At 55.6% G+C, this 21258-nt stretch overlaps 1 protein-coding gene across 2 annotated transcripts in view; it reads left to right on the plus strand.

Annotated features, from left to right (window-relative positions):
* Positions 1–21258, plus strand: part of LOC306649555 (BOS complex subunit NOMO1) — a 46250-nt gene that overhangs the window by 6479 nt on the left and 18513 nt on the right. For both annotated transcript variants that reach the window (XM_079120563.1, XM_079120562.1), the window contains exons 4-16: positions 1839–1939; positions 2619–2725; positions 4620–4692; positions 6728–6880; positions 7567–7704; positions 8297–8386; positions 10475–10580; positions 10705–10855; positions 14487–14661; positions 15503–15644; positions 16592–16723; positions 17902–18038; positions 19281–19368. In XM_079120563.1, the coding sequence (XP_078976689.1) occupies positions 1839–1939; positions 2619–2725; positions 4620–4692; positions 6728–6880; positions 7567–7704; positions 8297–8386; positions 10475–10580; positions 10705–10855; positions 14487–14661; positions 15503–15644; positions 16592–16723; positions 17902–18038; positions 19281–19368 (1593 nt within the window). The remainder of the gene's footprint in view (positions 1–1838; positions 1940–2618; positions 2726–4619; positions 4693–6727; positions 6881–7566; positions 7705–8296; positions 8387–10474; positions 10581–10704; positions 10856–14486; positions 14662–15502; positions 15645–16591; positions 16724–17901; positions 18039–19280; positions 19369–21258) is intronic.

Genomic DNA, 21258 nt, shown 5'->3' on the forward strand with positions numbered 1-21258 from the left:
GGTACAGGGATTGGACCCAGGGCGCTTAACCCCTGAGCCACACCCCCAGCCCTTTTTTATCTTTTATTAGAGACCGGGTCTCCTGAGTTGCTTAGGGCCCCACTAAGTTGCTGAGGCTGACTCTGAGCTCAGGATCCTCCTGCCTTAGCCTCCCGAGTGGCTGGGATCACAGGTGTGACCACCATGCCTGGTGGTGGCAGTGTTGTTTTTTTTCTTTCTCGTTCCTGCACCTCTGTCAGGGCCTTACTTTTTGATAAGTTTTTGGGTGTTTTTTTTTGGTGCTGGGGATTGAACTTAGGGGTGCTCCATCACTGAGCTACACCCCCAGCCCTTTTCTGTGTGTTATTTGAGAAAGGGTCTCACTAAGTTGCCCAGGCTGGCCTCAGTTGCTGTCTTCCTGCCTCAGCCTCCTGAGCTGCTGGGGTTACAGGCCTCCTGTGCACCACTGGGCCCAGCCTTGATAAGTTTTTTTTTTTTGAATTATGAAATACTTGTAGGAAAGTGCACTGACCGTCAGGGTGTCACTCATGAATTTTCTTTCCTTCCTTTTTTTTAACGTTGGCGAATCATCACAAAATGCTCGCTTCTGTGTGACTGCCGCCCTGGTAGAGAGGACAGTTCCCAGCACCCCTTTGCTGCTCACTGATAGCTTGCCTGCCCACGGGTGACCCCTCCCCGAGCTTCTGAAACCATAGGAGCATTTCATGCATTTCCTAGAGCTTCACCTACGTGCCAGGAGAGAGGCTGCTGCATGGTGGAGCCTGGCGTGCTCAGCCTCAGCAGGTGCCTCCAGCGCCATCTGCAGTGCAGGCCCTGGCCGCCCACAGCCCCGCTAGCTTCCCATCCTGCATGGCATCCTTCTGTTGCTCTCTGGTGGGGATGGGTCGGGTCTTGTCAAGGTCTCGGTTGCGTGTCTCTGGCGGCCAGTGAGGTTGGACTCTTCGGGTGTTGTGTCCACTCGCCCCGCGGAGAGCCACTCGGGATAGGCCCAGGTCTCCTGCCCTGATGTGGGAGCCTCCTCTGTGCGCACGCGCGCCTGTGTCTTCGTCTTACCTCATGTGAAAACTTTATGGTTTTTCTGTTTTTCTCTATTGCTTCACACACTTACTGATCTTCCAAAAACTCTTCTTTAAACCCTATTAGAGCAGACTCTTTGGTTTCTTCCCCAAAATGGAATTATCACCAGTATCGAAAGCTCGAAGGTCCCATGACGTCCGCACGGCGGCAGCTGGCCTCTCACTGCCGTCGCCCTCACAGGGCTGTTTCGCTCACCTCCTTCCCTTGTGGCTCTGTGGCCTGGGAGCTTGAGATCCTGGTCTAGCTGGGCTGGACTCACGAACTTGGGACAGATCCAGAACCTGCTTTGGGAAATGGGAGTGTTGTCACTCGCAAACTCTGTGACCGTGGAGGTCCTGTAGCCCTTCTGTGCCTCAGTTTACCCCTCAGTGGATGATCCCATCTCCTGAGCTAGCTGTGGGGTTGAGTGCCCTTGGCTCAGTGCCAAGTCCACAGCGACCATGTACCAAATGGAACTGGGGCCACTGAGTTTTCAGTGGGCTCCACGGTGGGCCTGGGCCGAAGGCCTCCACGAGCTCTTGCACACTCCTCAGCCGGTTCCCTGTGGTGCAGGAAGGCAGGTGCTGGGGACAGCCTGGGAGGGAGGCTGTTCCTGCAGAAGTCCTCGCAGCCTTGGTTTTGAATCCCGGGAGCGTTTTCAGTGCTCCGCACTGAGGGGAGCGGCCTGCCGTGCGGGTCTTTCGTGTCCCCCGGCGTGCCAGCACTCACCTCGCCCCTGTGTCTTGCCCTCCCTCTTCTCCCCGCCCTGCTTCCCTCCTCAGAGCCGACAAACGTGGAGCTGTACGTGGACGGCGTCAGCGACATCTGTACCAAGGGCGGGGACATCAACTTTGTGTTCACGGGCTTCTCTGTGAACGGAAAGGTTCGAATGGGGTGTTGTCAGGGCTGGGGGTCTGTGGCCCTGCACTCAGTTGTGTGTGGAGCGGGGTGAATGGAGGAGGCAGGTTTAGGCTGCTGGCCGTCCCCACCCAAGAGGACAAATGCCCACGGTCCTTTATGGGGCGTGGAGTTGGAAGGCGCCTTCCAGGACCCGCGGGCCAGGCTGGGCCAGCCGAGGCTTCCTGGGGTGGGTGAGTGGCTGCTCCCGCCCCTCCTGGAGCAGTGCCTGATGGGCGGCTCCTGGGTCCTGCTCTCAGCGGCCTCCCTCCCTGCCATCCGCTGGCCCCAGGTCGAGACGTGCAGTGTCCCGGCCGTGGCCGTCTTCGTGCAGGCTCTTTCTCCTGTGCTGAGAGCGAGGCCCTCAGCCCATGTCACGTGTGGGCTTCTCAGTAGAGGTGGGCCGTGGGCTTTTCTTGCCGTCTCAGTGGCTTATAAACCAGCGGTGCATCTTTAGCAGGGGGGTGTGGGTTCATGAAACAGGGTTTTTTACTGTCACTGTGGGCTCCCCACCCCGGCCTCAGAGAGGTATCCATAGTTTATGTCATCTTTCCAAAGGGCTCCTCGGCCCAGAGAAGGCTCCAGTTCCACCTGGGCAGGGCACAGTGGCAGTGCCTCGCGAGAGCTCTTCCCGCCCTGCAGTCCTCACCTCCTTCTGCACACAGGTCCTCAGCAACGGGCAGCCCCTGGGTCCCGCAGGAGTTCAGGTGTCCCTGAGAAACACTGGAACTGAAGCGAAGATCCAGTCCACAGTCACGCAGCCTGGTGGAAAGTGAGTGGCGTCCTGTCGCCTGGCCTGGTGGCTGAGCTGGGCTGTGATGGGGGCTGGGGGACCTTTGGATTTGGAGGCTTTGGTTCAGATCCTAACTTCTGGCAAGTTCTTGCCCTTTGGAGCCCCAAGTCCCGGGTCTGTGAGGTGGAAGTGGTTTTGTCCTGCTGCACCTGATTAAACGTCATTTAGCACCCATAGGGCACCTGCTGTAAGCCAGGCACTTAGTAGGTCCTCAGGTAACAGTTGGGACTGACCCTGAGCCTGGCAACCCAGGTTTGCATCCTGGCTCCTCCATTGCTAGCTCTTCGATCCAGGACAAGTCACTTAACCCCTCTGTGCCTTGGTGTCCTCAGTTGTCAACAGAAATGATCGTGGAACCTGCCTCCTAAGGTTACTGGGAAGGTTGAGTTGATATTGCTTCAGACTGGCCTGGATTATGTGCTTAATAAATGTTTGCTCAATATAGGTTAGTGTGATTATGATTTAAAAACATCATTTTGTCACATCAAAACCATTTTAGTTGGAACTGTTGATTACCTAATTAACCTTGTTGAGTGAAATTTGAAACATTTATTTAATGGATCTATATAGTTGCAAATGTTAATAGATGTGCCAAGATTAATGTTCAGACTGATAATTTTAGAAGCGTTCAAATCATTACTAGCTACTTCAATACAAGACGGACTGAATGGCAAAATCAAAGTTTGTAATGGGCTTGCCAGTAAGTTATCCAATTTAAAAATTTTGTTGAAATTATTTTTCATTTTGAAATAACCTTTCCCTTTTCCTGATTGGATGCCTTTTCACTCCTGGTCTGAGGCAAAATGTGGCGCTGCGATTAATTTCCTAGGCTGCGACAGGTCGAGTGTCCCTCATCCAAAATGCCTGGGACTGGAACTGTTCCAGGTTGCAGGCCTTTTTGGATTCTGGGACATTTTTGGATTTTGGGACATTTTCATACAGTACGTTATGTGCTATCTTGGGACCGGGGCCCAGGTCTGAGCATGAAGTTCACTTGTCTCCTCCACGCCTTATGAAGGTGATCTTGCACAGCATTTTGAAACAACTTTGTACGTGAAAAGTTCAAAGTGTGGACTTTTTGACTTGGAATCACGTTGGCCTTTTGGATTTCAGGGCATTTAGGTTGATTTTCAGATTAGGAATGTTCTTGACGTTACCAGAAAAAGTGACTTGAGTTTTCTGAGTCCCTTTCATCTGCACTAACTAAACCAGTGACAGCGGTGGCAGCCCTGGGACTCCAGTTGCCTGGAATTGACCCTCTAGTGGCCTGGGGACCGTGAAGGTTAAATGAGTCAGAATCCAGCAGTGACCTCTGCAGCCGCAGCTCAGCTGGCTGTGACCTCAGTTTGCCTGGAGCCACCGAGTCACCGTCCCTGGCTACAGTTTCATCATAGTTGCTTTGCAGGAGAGCCCAAGAAGCTTATGTTCATCTCAGATAACAGATCTGAGCTCGGGTGCAGGGCTCCAAGCTTGTCACCCTCTGTAACCACAGTGTAGTGTCCTGTGGGCTTCCTGCTCAGCCTGGGGCTCTTCACTCACTCCTTCCCGCTTCCCTCCTTTGCTTCTCTCCCCGCTCCCTGTCCAGCTCAGTGTGCTGTGTCTGGTCCCTGCTGACCCATGGTGATGGTTTGGTGGCAGGAGTCCTGGAGTTTAGGGAAACGGAGGCCTTCGTTCTTCCCATCAGCACATGGGACGGCCTTGCTGACAGTGACCTTTGTGGATTTGCGAGGGACCAATTGACTGCACTCACTTGACCAGCCAGGGGACATTGGGGATAACTCGGGTGTTATTTCCTGGTGTTGCCAGTATCAGTCAGGAAATGAGAAACCTGCAGGCTGTTTAGAGAGAGCTAACTGTGGCTTGTGTTCCTCAGGTTTGCGTTTTTCAAAGTTCTTCCTGGAGACTATGAAATCCTTGCAACCCATCCCACCTGGCCACTGAAGGAGGTGAGTTCAGGCTGTCTGCAGCCACGCCAGGGACATGCTGGTCTGCAGCCCCCTTTGGTTTAGGGTGTGAGATGACTCTGGGTTTCTAGGTGTTGGTGTAGAACTGGCGGCGCTGAAGGAGGGGTGTTTGTGAGCTGGACTCTGCTGCCACTCAGGTGCCACTGGAGTCAGTTTCAGTTCTAGGTGACAGCGTTGCTCTCTTACTGAAACAGCTTTCTTATTAGCTGTTGCTATTTTAAGCTAAATCAGCACCAGAAATGCCTGATGAGTTAGACTTCTTTGTTGTTCTTTTTCAACTTGAGACATATATTTATAAATATACTGAACAGTCTAGAAGTTGTTATGCACGTGCCCCAAGAGAATGTATAAGATACTTGTAGCCTGGTGTGGTCGCACCCTGAAGTAGTCCCAGGAGCTTGGGAGGCTGAGGCAGGAGGATCACAAGTGAGAGACCAGCCTCGATAACTTAGTGAGACCCACTTCAAAACAGTTGAAAGACATGAGGTTGTAGGCACTCTTGATAATGCCATTGCAGATGCAGTCGTATGTAGAAAGATCATGAAGTCATGGTGACCCTGATGGCGTAGGAGGAGGAAGGGAGAGGGCATGCCAGGGTCTTGAGTTGTACTTTTATTTCTTTACCTGGCAGGAGGACTTGTAGGTGTTCTTCAGAGTTCTCTTTCTAGGTTCTCTTGACTACAGTTTACCATAGAAGATCCTCAGAGTGAGAAGCATAATAGGTGAGGTTGTGAGAAAACAAAATAGCATAGCGTTTCAAGACATCCTGACCTTTTAGCTTTTGCATTAGTTCTGAGGTTACTCGCTCTTGCTAAAGAAGCCCCAGAATCAGTGTTTCCATTTATAGGCTTTATGATTTACAATTGATGGTACAGCTTCATACCTGGATGTATCTATATCCTGTTGTGACTCTGGGTTTCAGGTTACTCAAACACCTGTAACCTGGTGACTGAGGATTCTGGGGCAGGAGGATGGCAAGTTCAAGACTGATCTGGGCAATTTAGCAAGAGCCCTGTCTCAAAATAGAAAGTAAACATAAAAGGGTTGGGATATAGCTCAGAGCTTAAGCACCCCTGAGTTCTGTCCCCAAGTATCATTGCACACAAAAGCAAGTTTTATTTAAAACTCAGAAGCCTCCACGTAACACACAGGATGCAGAATGATTTTTGGTTTCATGTTGTGTGTTGAGTATGTGGGAAGGAACTTGAGTTCATGAGATAAAATTCGATGTAAGGTGAAACCCATGGTTGGAAGTCAGGATCCTGTTGCCCGTCGTGGGCGGAGGTCAGTGGGGAACGGCGAGGGGCATCTGCAGCGTTGGTTCTGCCCTCTGGCTGAGTGCTGGTCATCCGTGTGGGGTGTTCAGTGTGTGCCAGTCGCCACCCACAGGCACGGGGTGTGTTCACGTTCTCTACCAAGGAAAGCGTAGAACGTGTGCATGCTGCCAGAGTGGAGTCCAGCACGCTCACGTTAACAGGCTGGAGCCTGAGGGTGCGCAGCCTGGGAGCAGAGCTGGACGTTGGGAAGGGAAGGGCCACCACGGAGACACGGCCAGTAGCATTTGCTCCACCTCCTTTCTCTGCACCTGGGGCACTGACAGGCTTCGCAGCCGGGCCGGACAGCCAGCCCTGGATCCGTGGCTTCCGTGCCCCTGGGTTCAACCAACTTTAGGTCCACAGTGGTGGACTGAAGCTATACAGAAGAACAATGGCCCGTCGCCTGCTTTCTTGTGGTTGTTCCTTAATCAATCCGTTATAACAACTGTTCATGAGGCACTTAGGTTGCTATGGTGTTACAGACGATGTGGGGTGAGTAAGGTCTCAGAGGACGTGTAGGTCACGTGCAGATCCGACGCCCTCTGTGTGAAGGCCTCGAGCGCTGTGGCTGGGGGCCTGGGGGTCCTGGGCCTGTGCGGTTTCACACACTGCTTTTCCTAGTGAGTATGTGGCACATTCTCATGTTGTTAGGCACCTGGCAAGTGCTTGTGTTCGGGAGTTGAGACCTTTCCCTCTCGTAGGCGAGCACCACAGTACGCGTGACCAACTCCAACGCCAATGCTGCGGGTCCCCTCATTGTCGCAGGCTATAACGTGTCTGGCTCTGTTCGGAGTGATGGGGAGCCCATGAAAGGGGTGAAGTTTCTTCTCTTTTCTTCCTTAGTCACCAAAGAGGTAAGCCCCGGAGAGCAAAGGAGGCGAGGGGATGCGTGTGGCGGGCGGGGGACAGCAGCTAGGATCTGCTGTTGGAGGTGCTGGTTTAGGTCGTTTGTTGCCTCGTGTTTAAGAACGTTGCGTGTTGACGCACAAGAAATTGGATGTGTACGCTGAGGGCATGCCATTCAGTGGAAAGCGCACAGGCTTTGACGTCAAACGGACACAGGTCATACAAGCCATGGGACCTAGGGCCGGGCACTTTGCCTTCTTGAGACTTTCCTCATCTGGAAGGGAGAGACCCTTTGTCGGGAAGGACATCCACATCCCTTTTGCTGAGGACACTATGGCAACTTTCAGCTTTCAACTTGAGCGTGAAGATTTTGTTTCTTTTATATGAACGTGCCCTAGATTTTAGGAGAAAAAAATATGTATATGTAGAGATGAAACTTTTGAAAGTTGTCCTATCGCGTGGTGTGGCTCTTTGGGGTAATTGGATCATGTAAATAATAAAGGAGGGGTTGTAGCTCAGTGGTAGAGCTCTTGCCTAACACGTGTGAGGCACTGGGTCTGATCCTCAGCACCACCTAAAATAATAAACAATAAAAGTACAGTGTCCATCTACAACTAAAATAAGTGGTATATATATTTATATAAATGTAAAACAACAACAACAACAACACAGGAAGCCTCTCTTCCCGGCGCAGGACGTCCTGGGCTGCAGCGTCTCCCCGGTGCCCGGGTTCCAGCCCCAGGACGAGAGCCTGGTGTACTTGTGCTACACGGTCTCCAAGGAGGATGGCTCCTTCTCCTTCTACTCCTTGCCCAGTGGGGGCTACACCGTGGTAAGTGGGCGGCTCCCTGTCTGTTCATGTTGGGTGCCCACAGTGCCAGGAGAGCCAGCGCCCGCCTGCCACCCAACGGACACTGTTCAGCAGTCGCAGGTCGAGTGTCCCTAGCCTGAAAATCCAAGATCTGAAATCCTCCAACTCCAAAACTTCAGATGCTGACTTGATGCCACAGGTGGAGAATTCTCCACCCTGAAGCTTTGTGGCATGCGTAAAATTATTGAAAATCGCGTCTGTCAGTTACCTTTGGCCTCTGTTCTTTATGAGGCACAGGTGAAACATAAGTGTAATTTCCCATTTAGACTTGGGTCCCATCCCCAAGATACCTCGTTATGTACATGCAAATATTCCAATGTGTGGAAAATTCTGCAGTGTGAAACGAGCATTCTGTATGAGGGAAACTCAAGCTGCCCTCAAGATGGGACACGGTCCCCTCAGGAGCAGCTGCAGTAGTTACAGGGCTCCTCTTAAAAGCAGTGAATGTTCTTGGCCTGACTCGCCTCCATCATCTGCAGGCTGCGAGGTCGATGGCCGGCATTGATGGTGGATTGTGTTGTGGTTCTCGGTGATGAGCAGACTCTTCCTGCAGGTTCCGTTCTACAGAGGGGAGAGGATCACCTTTGACGTTGCCCCTTCCAGACTGGACTTCACAGTGGAGCATGACAGCTTGAAGATCGAGGTGAGACCCCCGTCTTCTGGGGGACAGGTGTCGGCCTTCCTGACCCTGGGCACGCGTGTTGCAAACATGTTAAAAAAAATCAGTATTTCATCCAGAAGGGCCTTTGGAAAAAACGGCACCTGGAACCGTCATCTGGGACCCGCCGTGTGCCTCGCCCGTCCACACAGGGCCTTCCTCCTGGGGCTCGAACTCTTCGTTAGAGCTGCTTCACTCCAGAACTGTCCTGAGAGCCAGTGGCACATGTTTTAGGTCCTCTTCCATGACTGGGGATGTGGCAGTGACCCAGAGAGGCCCACGTTCCTGTCCCAGGGAAAGAGCCAGTGCCTGGGCAGATGAGGGTGTTAGACTAGGAATTAGGGGTGACGTGGATATGAAGCAGGAAGGATGGTGAGACAGTCGGGGACAGAGGGTCGCACCCCGTGGAAGGTGTCTCAAAAGTCCTTACCGTGAAGGTGGCACTTGGGCAGCAGCCTGAACAGGGCAGATGTGAGAGCTGTACTTGGATCTGAGAGGAGAATGTTTAAGGCAGAGGAAACAGCAGGGCAAAGGTCCTGAGGCCGGAGTGTGCCTGGAGGATTGGGGCACCCGGGGGGCGGGGGCAGCGTGACTGCAGGGAAGGGACTGAAGGCAGAGCAGAGGAGGAGGAGGGGTCGGAGAGGTGGTGGTCAGATTGTGCAGAGGAGAGGTGGATGGGGGCAGGTGGGAACTGGGGCTGCTGAGGAGGCCGGCTGAACTGGGCCCTGGCAGTGGGACTGGACGGAGACCCTGACGCAGACGGCGATTGTGTTTTTCATTGCGCTTACGTTGTCTTTGATTACAGAGATAAAAAACAACTACTGTAGGAAATTTGCTAGGTAGAGCTAACCTCCAAAGAAAACGAGTCTTTCCTAAATGGACCACCCAGGGTTAGAGTTATTGAACAGATTATATTTTAGACATTTTCTTTTAGTGTTAGCTCTGAAAGTGCCGCGTGGAAATGGCGTCCTCTTGTAGGCGCTCGCTCTGGGGTCACGTGCACAGTGGGATCTGCCTCTGCTGTTTGAGATCAGTGACCGTCTGTCCTGCTGCACGCTGGAAGGGGAGGAGGGCCAGGAGAGGAGTCTGCTTGCTTCAAAGGGCTCGCCGGGAGGGGTGGGCCAGGTGGGGGACAGTCCCAGATTGTGGTCAAGTGCAGTCTTCAACTGCAGTGGACGGAATTTCGAGTGAGGCCTGCGGGTTCCACGAGGTCAGGGCCACCGAGTCTTATTCCTCTGTTTTCCTGGTGTTGGTTTCAATGCCCGGCACAGACTAAGTGCCAGTACGCAGAACGTATGTTGGGTGCAGGTCAGAGTCAGTAGGTGGCGAGTGGGTGGGAGGACCAGGTGGTTTTGGGAGGGTCCAGTTGGCCACCTGCATAGAAAGGAAGCCGCCTTTCAGACGCTGTTGCGCATGTGCATGTGTGCGTGTGCTCATTCAGGAGGCATTTATTGAGTGTCTGCTGTGTACCAGGTGACTAAGACAGAGGGTCCCTGTCCTCAGGGAGCTTCTATTCTAGGGGGCAGGAGACAAGCTCTCAGAAATCGAGCCAGGGAAGTTCAGGTACTGCTGCCTGATGACGGTGAACTGAGGGGCCAAAGGTCAGGGTGGCTGGGCCCCATGACTCCAGGGAGAGCCCAGGTGTTCACGGGGCAGGGTGCAGACGGGGTCAGGGAAGCACAGGTCGGGTCGTGGGTGGGGAGTGCCCCAGGCGGAGGAGGTCAGGAGGGGGCTCCTGGGCCTTGCAGAGCGGAGTCCCAGGACAGGTTGGTGCTGGAGCAGGCGGGCTCCAGGGTGATGCTGGGATTTGCCCTTGGGAGCCTGGAGGAGGGCAGGTGGATTGGGCAGGAGCCGGTGGGCTGGGGAAGCTGCCCTCGCCTGGAGCAGCGAGTGGCCTTTTTCATTCATCTGTCCTGCAGACTTCAGTCTCCTGGGGACACAGTGGCAGGCACTGGGGGGAGGCCAGACCCTGTTGGGAGAAGGGGGGCAGTGAGCTGGCGGGCGGGGGGCCAGAACAAGGGACAGCCTTTGTGGCCAGGCTCCTGAGCACACTTCTCCATTCTCGTTTTCCAGCCCGTGTTCCACGTCATGGGATTTTCTGTCACCGGGAGGGTCCTGAACGGACCTGAAGGAGAAGGTGTCCCGGAGGCAGTGGTCACTCTGAACAACCAGATCAAAGGTGGGCAGCCACGCGGGCCCTGGGCCTGCTTGACCACGAGATGGGAAGAGTGAGGCCTGAGGCTGTGAAGGCCAGGCGCCTCCGTGCACAGGTCGGCTGTGATCTGTGTGTTCACGTTTCTCAGTCAGGACGAAGGCCGACGGCTCCTTCCGCCTGGAGAACATCACGACAGGCACGTACACCATCCACGCCCAGAAGGAGCACCTCTACTTTGAGACCCTCACCATCAAAATCGCCCCCAACACGCCACAGCTGGCTGACATCGTGGCCACTGGGTGAGCTGCTCCCAGCGGCTGGGAGGACCCCTTCCGCCTCCTGCGGGTTTCCGCCAGGGATCTTCAGAGTTAAAGAGTCTGTTAGAGCAGGAAGCCGTCCTCCACGTCGCCTTCATGTCTGTGGGGCCTGTTTTGCCGAAGCTGCGCCTTGGGGATGTTGGAAGGTGGCATAATGGGTGGCCGAGCGTTGGTCGGGAGGTGCCCTGCGTCGTTGGCATCATTCCTCCTATGTGGGGAGCGAGCCTGCCTCCAGGAGGGACCTGCTGTGGTCCAGTTCTCGCCCTTGGCTCCCCTGAAGCAAGGATGTGTGGTGCAGAGATTCTGGCCCTGGAGTCAGATCCTGGGCGTTCCGCCCCCTGCACGAGCCTGCAGGCTGGGAAGCTGCCATCCTCCTCTTGACAGGGACGGGGCTCCACCTCCGTGACTTAGAAGGGTGCAGGGCACAGGAGCTGTTGGGGAGGGGGCCGCCAGAGCAGGGCGTGCAGTCTCAAGGTGGCAGGTGTGGGCGGGAGGGAGGGTGAAGTACAGAGCAGGTGAAGGGCAGTGAGTGGGCTGGAAAGGCCCAGGCGCAGATCTGAGGCCGCTCTACCCCGGGAGTGACGTGCTGTCTCCTCTGGGCCGAGGGGCCAGGAGCGGTGTTAGGCCATGGCCATGGAGGTAGTAGGGTCTGTTTCCACCACCCCAACCCAACACCACAGATGGTGACCGCACAGAGCAATGTGAGCTGGAGGCTCCTGTTCTGTGGTGTCCCAGCTGGCAGTCTGGAGAGGGGGCGTGGAGAGGCTGCAGGAGGCAGAGCAGCTGACTGGGAAGCCAGGGCTGGGAAGGCAGTCAGGGTCCTGGCTTGAAAGGCGGTGGCTGTGGGTGCCACAAGCCAGCTGGGCCCTGAGGTTTGGCACTGGCCACCTGGGTCTGAGGACCACTAGGTGGAGCCCCTGGCAGAGGTTTGGATGAGGCTTGGGCCGCAGGCAGCAGGTAGATGGGAGCAGGCAGAACTGGGGAGCAGTGGACGAGAATGGAGGGGAGCCGGGGGAGCAGGTTAGGTTGGGAGGAGGAGAGTCAGTCACCAGCTTGCTCACTGAGGAGGCCACCCAGACTGTTTGCTACGGACAGTGGAGGTCAAGGTCAGGGAGTGCAGTCAGTAGTGACTGGGAGATGGAGAAACCGATCTCCGTCTGATAATTCTTGGGTTTAGGTGCCCCTGGCCCCCCAGCATTTTCTAGCAGCTGCTCTGGGCCAGGCCCTGGGATGAGGAGCCCAAGTGAGTGAAGGTGGGCTTCGGTCTTGCAGGCAGGCTAAGGCGAACTGTGTGGTTATGTTCTGATAGGCGTCACCGGGCAAGGGACCAGGTGCCGAGAGGAGCTCAGCTGGACGGGAGCCCTGGAGGCTCTGGGTTCCAAGAACTTAGGGGAGGCCAAGGTTGGTACAGGCTTTCTGAGCAGGAGAGCAAGGAACAGCCAGCCGGCAGGGTGGCCGGAGGCAGGTGATGAGGCAGGCCCTGGCCCGTGGGCTGCGTGGGAGCGCCTGCCCCCCGGTCCTGGAAGCTGTGGACGGAGGTTGGCAAGGGGTCAGGTGGACCGTGGCACTGGGTTTTTTTTCTCCTTCCGGCTGCTGGGCGGCGGAGGGACTGTGGAGACGCCAGCCTTTGAGTGGCCAGCGGATAGGAGGCTGTGGCGGCCGTCCTGAGGAGATGCTGGTGCCTGGGACGGGCGGGAGTCCCGCCTCCTGGAGCAGCTGGGCGGAGGCGGGAGATGGAGACGTGCGGGGTGTGCGCGGCTTTAGGGAATTCGACCAGAGAAAGAAAAATCACATTTGTCGAGAATCTTTGGAAAACCCGTCATTTTGGGGGGTGGGGAGGGGAGGCACACTGGCCTTTGTAGCACGTGGGCGTATCTTCGCTTTTCTCACGTCTCTTTTTTTAATTAATCCCCAGTTTATTTGAAAAAGCAGACTCTGAGTTTTGTCCAAATGATTGTAAGCGTAGAGTCATCTCATCATATACCAAGGTGACCAGTGTTTGTCCGTAAAGCTCTTAAACCCCGTCACGTTTATTGAGATAGGTCCATCCCCAAGGACTTGAGCCAGCTCCTCAGTGGAAAAACCAGCGTACGTTTGAGGTGTAGGGATCTGGGGCCGGCCTTTCTCTTCAGTGGAGGGTGTGAGCTGAAAATAGATCTGTGGCTACGATATTCACAATTTAGGGAGGCGGGAGCTTCACCTGGGACAGAAGGTGGCGCGTCCTTTGGCGGAGAGAGAGGATGGTGTTCGGGATCTGTGGGAGTAGTGCCCTCCACGTTCCCTTCCATCCTTTCAGCCGGAGGCGGGGAGCGGGAGGACCGAAGTGCATACCTTTGGCTCCATCAGGGCCTGGCCGGTTTTGTCCTGCAAAGAACCAGAGGGTGAACATCTTCAGTTTCATGGACCACGTGGTCTCTGAGGAAGATGGTGGCAGTGGTCTGGAAGAGTGGGCGTGCTGTTCCCCCAGCTTCATCTCTGGGCACTGACGCTTGCATTCAAGCAGTTTTTTCCTATGTCATGAACTATCATCCTTTTGATTTTTTTCCTTTTTTTTCTGTCTTACGACCCCTGAAGAGTGTAAAAACCCTCCTGTCTTGTGGCCCGTACAGACGCCGGTGGCGTGCCCGCCTTCCCGCGGGCCCAGCTCATTGACCCCTGCGGTGGTGGCCAGCTGAAGCAGCAGCTGTGCCTTTGCTCATTCTGAGGTTTTGCTTCTCTGCCTTCTGCCATTCTGCTGTTCCTCCCACTGTCTTTCTTCCGAAGCAGAGTGGTTATTCCGGCATTTAGCGTACCCTGTAATTGTCGGATCCAATGGTCTTTATTATCTTTCTGTCAAAAGAAACAACCGATTTTTCTCTAAAGTGATTGTTTAGGATGAGAAAATACAGCCCAGCGAGGGGAAGAGGCCGTGTGGGCTCCACTTGCGATCAGTCCTCACTCTTTCCCACATCCGCTCAGAGCCCAAGAGCATCACCAGTGGGTGGTGGTCGTTGCAGGTCCTTTTCGGGAGCAGATGTGTTTGTTGAAGGATGCTCTGGAGCCCTTCAGCTGGACTCTCAATCCCAGTCATGGCCCGTTATTAACAGGGCATTTCAGTTTTAAGTTGCTGTTGTGCTTCTAGCTCCTGAGGAGTCCATTTCTTTCTGGCAGTCTCTGTGTTTGCTTTTACCTGTGCATCATATCTAATCACAAGCAAGGAATACACCTGACCCGCCTTATTTCATGGCCTGGCTAAGGCCACCATGTCACAGCAGCTGGCAGCTCTTGCTTGCTGTCAGGGCTGGCCCACGTCCACAGTCCCAGGCTGCCCCACTGTCAATGATCCATTTATCTGAAGCATTTTTATCATCTCCAAATATTCTGAAATTTGCTTCTGCAGTTGGGTGGGGGGGTTGTCTGATGTCACCCAGCACACACAGGGGGCCACCATGGTCCACTCTTCCTTCTGCAGGGTGCTTATTAAAGTGGAAACCACCTGGGCTGCATTCTGTCTGTTTGGTCAGATTAAACTGGTCTCAGGCCCAAGGGCCAGAAGAGGGATCGTTCGGGGGTGTCTAAGAGTCTCTCCTGCTGTAATTTAGTTCTCAAGCCGGAATGAATGGTCTTCTTGCAGGTTCAGCGTCTGTGGGCAGATATCAATCATTCGCTTCCCTGACACCGTCAAGCAGATGAGTAAATACAAAGTGGTCCTGTCATCTCAAGACAAGGACAAGTCTTTGGTCACCGTGGAGACGGATGCTCATGGATCATTTTGCTTTAAAGCAAAACCAGGCACCTATAAAGTCCAGGTGTGAAGAGTTCTGTTTTATTTAAAAACAAAAACAAAAGCAATGATTTTTAAGAGTTGTGAGCTAAAATGGGTTTGTGGGGCAGAAGGACACCAGCTCAGAGATACCACAGCAGCCTCTCTCCTTTCCAGTCTTCCTGTGTGCTAGGGGCTGGTGTCTGGCGCCAGTCACTGTGGCGGGCTGAATCCAGGAGGACCTCAAAATGAACTGCTTGTCAGTGGCAGCTCAAGCTTCCACAGTGCCTGGCTTCTAGCACCTCAGGCTAAGGTGGAGCTTCTCATTCCTGTCTTTCCTTAAATCGAGGCAGCTGAACGGGAGCCATGTGATTGGTTCATCCAGGCAGGGAGAGAAGTGGGGCGGCCCTGGCCTGTGTCCTCACCTCCAGGGGCAAGGCCAGAGTGTAGCTGGGCCCAGTGAGTGAGTGGCAGGACAGCCAGAGGGAGACCTTGTCCCTGACCACAGGCTTCTGCGCTCCTCCCTGGGAGGAGCGGGCGGGCCGCGGGACAGGGATCTCCTCTCGGGTAGAACGGGATCCCTCTGGGAGGGGGCTGGGTACGGCGGGCTCCAGCAGTGTGCGGTGGCCGAGCTCAGCCTCGGGTGGCTTCCTGGGAGTCACTGTTGTGCACACCCCGGGCTTGTTGCAGGCTGGCTTTTCCATCTAAGTGGGAATGTTCCCTTCAGCTTGTCCACGGGTCTGCTGGAATTTAAAACTGGGCCTGGAAATGAACCTCTGTCCTTCAGCATCTGCCTGAGTTGGGGCCCAGGTGAATGTTCTAGTGCCCGTGGGCCCAGGGCCAGAGAACCCTGGTGCACCCCGATGCCAGTCCTCGTCTGTCTGCAGGTGGTGGTCCCTGAGGCGGAGACCAGGGCAGGGCTGATGTTGAAGCCCCGGACCTTCCCGCTCGTGGTGACCAACAGCCCTGTCATGGACGTGGCCTTCGTGCAGTTTCTGGCCTCCATGTCTGGGAAAGTCTCTTGTTTGGGTAAGAGGTCAACTGAAGGCAAGAGCAGAGCGTGTAGAAGACGTCGGCAGGGGGGCGGGGCTAGGGACCCCTTTCCTCCTTGGGTGGCAGGGAAGGGGAGCGCTGTTCCTGCGGAGGGGTTTGGGACCCATCGTGCACACAGTTCTTTCTGAATCATTGCCATGGGTGGGCACCAGAAACATTCTAGAATATTCTGCTTTGGCTCCTGACTCAAGGAGGGGGATCCAGCCGGGTCTGTCCCAGGTCTCGCCTCCCTGCTCTGGGGCCCAGCCTGGGTTCTGTCTGTGAAGTGGCGGTGGTGGGCTGCTCCTCGAGGCTTTCAGGGGCCGCATCGATCCTGCCAGTGGAGTGTGGCGCCATGAGAGGAGCCGAGCCTCTGGAACCAGACTCCAGGGCTGCACCCCTGCTGCTGACTTTGGGCACATTGCTTAGCCTTCCTGAGCTTTGGAGTCCCTCACCTGCATGTGGAGCCAGCAGTGTGTACCTCCCAGAGTCGCAGGGCTCCAATGCGCTAGTGTGTGCTGGCCTTGGAATAGTGCCGGAACCCGGGAGGCCGTGTCCGTCTTCCTGTTGGTAACGTGGTAAAGGCCCAGCTCCTGCCTGGTGCAGGACGCACGTTCTGTGATCGTCCATCACCTCTGTCTCTGGCTCCTGTTGGTGCTGCATAAATGCACCTGCGTTTCATCTTGTCTGAGTGGATGCTGTATAATGTCACTTTCTCTCCCTTCTCCCCGGCTCAGACTGGAGCACACACAAGTCCGTGGGCCCTCTCTCTCCCTCATGCCCTTGTTGTGTGCTGCTGACCTCCAGCCCCGGGAGACTGCTTGTAATCAGGTCGATGCACAGGCTCTGAGCCCTGCGGCCGCTCTGGAGGGGCCTGCCAGGCAGAAGGGCGTGCTTCCGGCTGTGACGGCAGTCACGTGAGGCCTCCTGTCTTTCCTCGGCAGATACCTGTGGCGACCTGCTGGTGACCCTGCAGTCCCTGAGCCGCCAGGGCGAGAAGCGGAGCCTCCAGCTGTCCGGCAAGGTCAACTCCCTGACTTTCACGTTTGACAACGTGCTCCCTGGAAAATACAAAAGTAACTTCCTGCTTCGTGAACTTTCCAAGTCGCAGTTCTCACGCGTCTTGGCTGTGCCCTCTTGCTGAGCGCTTCCTTGCCTGTGACCTTGACTGCATCGTGTGCTTTGGGCCTCGATGCTGGAGGCATCTCATCAGGACAGCTGCCCGCTGCGTTTTGGGGAGGGTGTCTGATGCATGCCATTTGAGCTCTAGATGCCCGAAGTGAGAGTGGACATGATTCCACTGCTGTGTTATTATCTTGGCAAATTACTCCCCCCTCCTGAGACTCAGGTATTTTAAGCGCCACTGAGACTCAGTTTTCCCATTTGTAAAATGGGCACACTGCAGCCTTCTTGTGGAACACGGACTGATGAAGTAAGCTTACGCAGCCCCTTGCAGGTGCTGGTCTTTACGAGGTGCTGCCAGCGGTGGTTCCTCTCCTGCCCTTCTCAGGAAGCCACCTCTTGCCTGTACTTGCTTTTTCAAAGATCAGCTTGTAGCTGTGCTAGCTTTTAAAGTAGGTCTCTCTCTGGGAACAACGTTTTCTGTCATTGGGGTCTGGCAGATGACGGTCCAAGTCTGCCTATTGGCATTCGTAAAAAGTCTCCCCAGAAGGCAGCCACGCGCACTGTTCCCACGTTGGGTCTGCTGCTCAGGAGCTACGGGGTGCTTGGGTAGCACAGCCCTGCTGAGCTGAACAGGAGGCGGGCCCCGGGTCATGCCCCCGGAGATTGAGGCAGGGGTCCCTGGAGCCTGGGCAACATAGTGAGACCTCCTCTCAAAAAGCTGAAAAGATTTACAGAACAAGTCCGCTCTCTGGCCCACTTGGAGTTCTTCATTGGTGACGTTACTCGCCATGGTTTCAACTTTTCTTTTTCCTTTGGTACTGGGGATTGAACCCAGGGGCGCTTAACCACTGAGCCACATCTCCAGTCCTTTCTAAAAAAATTATATTTAGAGACAGAGTCTCGCTAAGTTGCTTAGGGCCTTGTTAAGTTGCCGAGGCCGGCCTTGAACTTAGGGTCCTCCTGCCTCAGCCTCCCAAGCCGCAGAGATCATGGAGGCGCGCCCCCGCACCGGCTTGCATTCGGCTTTCCTTAGCAGTAGCCTGCTCCAGCGTGGCCCTCCCGGCGTGAGCTCCGGGCCGCTGGAGGCGTGCCCCGGCCCACGCTCTCCCGGTGGCGCTTGCCTCTGCAGTCGGCATCGTGCGCGAGGACTGGTGCTGGAGGAACAAGAGCCTGGAGGCGGAGGTGCTGGAGGACGGCGTGCCAGCGGTGGAGTTCAGGCAGACGGGCTACATGCTGAGGTGCTCCCTGTCCCACGCCATCACTCTGGTACGCGGGGCGCGGGTCCTGGCGGGGGTGCTGGGCTCTGGAGCAGAGGACCACAGTCCTGTCCACTTGCCGCTCTGTGCCTTGGTGCCCACCGGGCCGGAGAAGCGCAGTCCGCAGCCCTGAAGTTCCCTGGTGGGAGGAGGCCTCACGGGACCTCAGTGTGGCGGGCGCGCGGGAGCCCGTGGCTAGGGTGGCTGCTCGGGTCCTCGGGGGACCTCTTGGTCTTCCGGGTTTCTGGGGTGCACTGCTGATGGGTAGAGAGCCAGCTGCTCCGGGGCAGCAACCCCGGGCGGAGGCAGAGCTATTCCTCCCAAAGGCCCGTGCTGGCCTCGGGCAGCCTGCCAGGTGGTTTCCAGGAAAGGGGGTGTCTGCGTGGTTCACGCCGAGTTTTACCTAACTTGTTGGTATCAGTCGGTGACAAATGTCATTGTCAAGCCTCAGTCGAGAGATGGAGGCAAACGGCCTTTAAATGGCTTCTGTGACAGGCCCTGCGGGGTTGCTGGTGTTCCCAGTGCAGCTCTGACTGCCGCAGATCCAGCAGACCTTACTGCAGAGAGGGTGGATCAGTGCCCACCTGCCTTGCCTTTCCCCTGCATGTGGCTTCACGATGGCCAACGGGGCCTTGCTTGGCCCCACGCCCCACTCCGCACGTTCTCTGGCCCCTCCCTCCGGGCCCCGCCACGCTGGCCTCCGCAGTCCTGCCCCAGCCTCGTTCCTCCGGGCGCCTGCACCTGCTGTCCCTTTCTGGAGGGCCGCGCCTTCCCCAAGTGCCTGCAGTCTGCTGCTTTCTCATCAGTCTGCTGCAGCCCCAGTGTCGCCCGCCCAGGGGTGGCCTGGGAATGCAAGCAGGGAGCCTCATGGGCTCGTCCTTCGCCCTGCTCCCTGTTCCTTTCCTCTTGGCTCTCTTGCTTCCTACCAGAAGTCACTAATTTACCTGCTGACATGCTGGTGTTCTGGTTTCCCAAGTTAGAAGGTGAGGCCCCTGAGAATGGGAGCCCGGCCACCGCCTCCCGGGGCCCAGCCTGCTGTCTGTCACGTAGCAGGTGTCAGTAAACAACAGCTGGCTGAGTGTAGAGAGCACGTTTTGTTGGAAGAGTTTGAAGGTTTTTAATTTTCCTGTGGCACCCAACCGCTCTCGTGGTGAACGGGCCGGACACTGACTAGTTCGGAAACAGAAATAGTATTAATCATCGTGTGTCTCCATCTCCCTGGTGAGTCACCGTGCCGGCTCTGGTCCCTCAGGAGTTCTATCAGGATGGAAATGGACCTGAGAACGTGGGGATTTACAACCTCTCCAAAGGAGTCAACCGCTTCTGCCTGTCCAAGCCCGGTAAGTCTGGCAGGATTGACGTGCTGCCAGTCAGGAAAGTGGGGAGGCCCCGAGGCCGGCTTCAAAGGTGACGTCCCTTAGTGTGGGTCCATGTGCAGCCGGCCGTCACTTCCAGTCGCGGTCAGTGCTGTTTTTCTGTCTTCCCCGTGGAGGGCGCCGTGTTGGAGGACGTTCCTGGCTTCTCAGGTTTGACTTGGGTAGAGGCCGCCTTTAGAAATAAAGGGGAGAGCAATCCGCCCTCTGGCTGCCCTCTGTCCTTTTGAGTGTGGCGTTTATGGCCAGCAGGGGGAGGAGCTGAAGGGCATTGTGCTGAGGTGGGCGATGGTCTTGCCAGGTTGCCCACACTGGCCTTGAGCTTGGGATCCTCCTGACCAGCTAGGATCACAGGTGTGGGTCACTTTGAATTTTCTGATGAGACCGGGATTAAACCTCACAGCCTGTCTAGTCATGAGGGCCGACGTTTCCAGGACCATTCCTTGAGCTATTTTGTTCCGGTTCTGGGAAGCCACCAAGTGGTAAACCGAATGAAGTGAGAATTCTCCTAGAGGAAGTGGCAGCCTCCTCGCCCTCCTCAGTGGGAGGGGCAGTGGAAGCTCTGTTGCTGCATCAGGTGTCAGTGTCTCAGACCTCGCCCCACCACGGAAGGCCCTGGTCACCTTCCCAAAGGAGCCGGAGAGGTCTTGGTGGCTCTGAGAGACTGCTTCGAGAGTCCATTCTCAGGTCTCAAGTGAAGCCTGATCAGCAGGTTGCTCCAGGGGAAGGACTGGCTGGCTTGGTGAAGAGCTGCTGGGGTCCACCTCCTCAGGGTGATGGAGACGGGTAGTCACCTCTGGAGCCCCACCAGAGCAGAGTGGACGAGAGACTTGTCACAGCTTATATAGCCACTCAGAAGCCTGGCCCTGTCCCCAAACTGCTAATTCACGACCATGCTTGGTTTCCCTGTACGTTTGCACAGCCAGCAGATACACACGTGAGCTTGCGGGGGACGAGGAATAAACAGTATGCCCTTGGCAGTGACCTTTCCTCATAGCGTCCCTTTTAGGGTTGAGTCATCTTCACCTTGCTTAAAATCTTCAGTGGCTTCCTGCTCTTAACTTTCCTGAGATACCGTTTGCATGCCACACAGTTCGCTCATTTAGGGGCGCGGGTGTGGCTCAGTGGCTGAATGCTGAGTTTAACCCCTAGCACTGGGGGGAAAACAAAGAAAGAAAAAGAAATTTTCCCATTTCACATGTAGGATCTGCCCGGTGTGGTGGGGCATGCCTGTAATCCCAGCTACTGGGGAGGCTGAGGCCAGAGGACCTCAAGTTTGAGGCCAGCCTGGACAACTTGGTGAGACTGCCTGAAAATAAAAAGTGCTGAGCTGTAGCTCAGGACCAAGTTCTCCTGGGTTCAACTCCAGCACCTTAAAAAACAAAGTGACACCCAGTGCAGTGATCTTTAGTGCACTTGCCAAGGTGGACAGTCGGCACCGCAGCCCAGTTTGGGGCATTTTCATGGCCCCTGGGAAGGTGCATAGTTGTCCCCATCCCCATCCAGGGCAGCCCCTCGTTTCCCCTCCCGGTACGTCTGTCTTTTCTGGGCCTTTGACATGAACGGTGTCGTTCGGAGCAGGTGCTTTGGTTCCTTTGGTTTGACCGCGGTCTTGAGCTCCCTCTGTCTCAGCGCGGCTCAGTGGCTTGCTGCTCTTGCTGACGGCATCCCGCGTGTGGGCGCTTACTGCCTTCTGTGCGCTACATGGTGGTTTCCATTTCTTGGCGATTCTGAGCAGTGTTGGCACCAGCGTCCTTGTGCAGGGTGTTGTGCCATGTCCGTATCTTGATTTTCTTGTTGGGATGCCTTGGAGTGGAGTTGCTGGATCGTATCCTGCGTTTCTAGCTTTGGAGGAAG

The sequence above is a fragment of the Sciurus vulgaris genome, assembly GCF_902686455.1.
Source record: "Sciurus vulgaris genome assembly, chromosome: 18".
In the NCBI taxonomy this organism is placed as follows: Eukaryota; Metazoa; Chordata; class Mammalia; order Rodentia; family Sciuridae; genus Sciurus; species Sciurus vulgaris.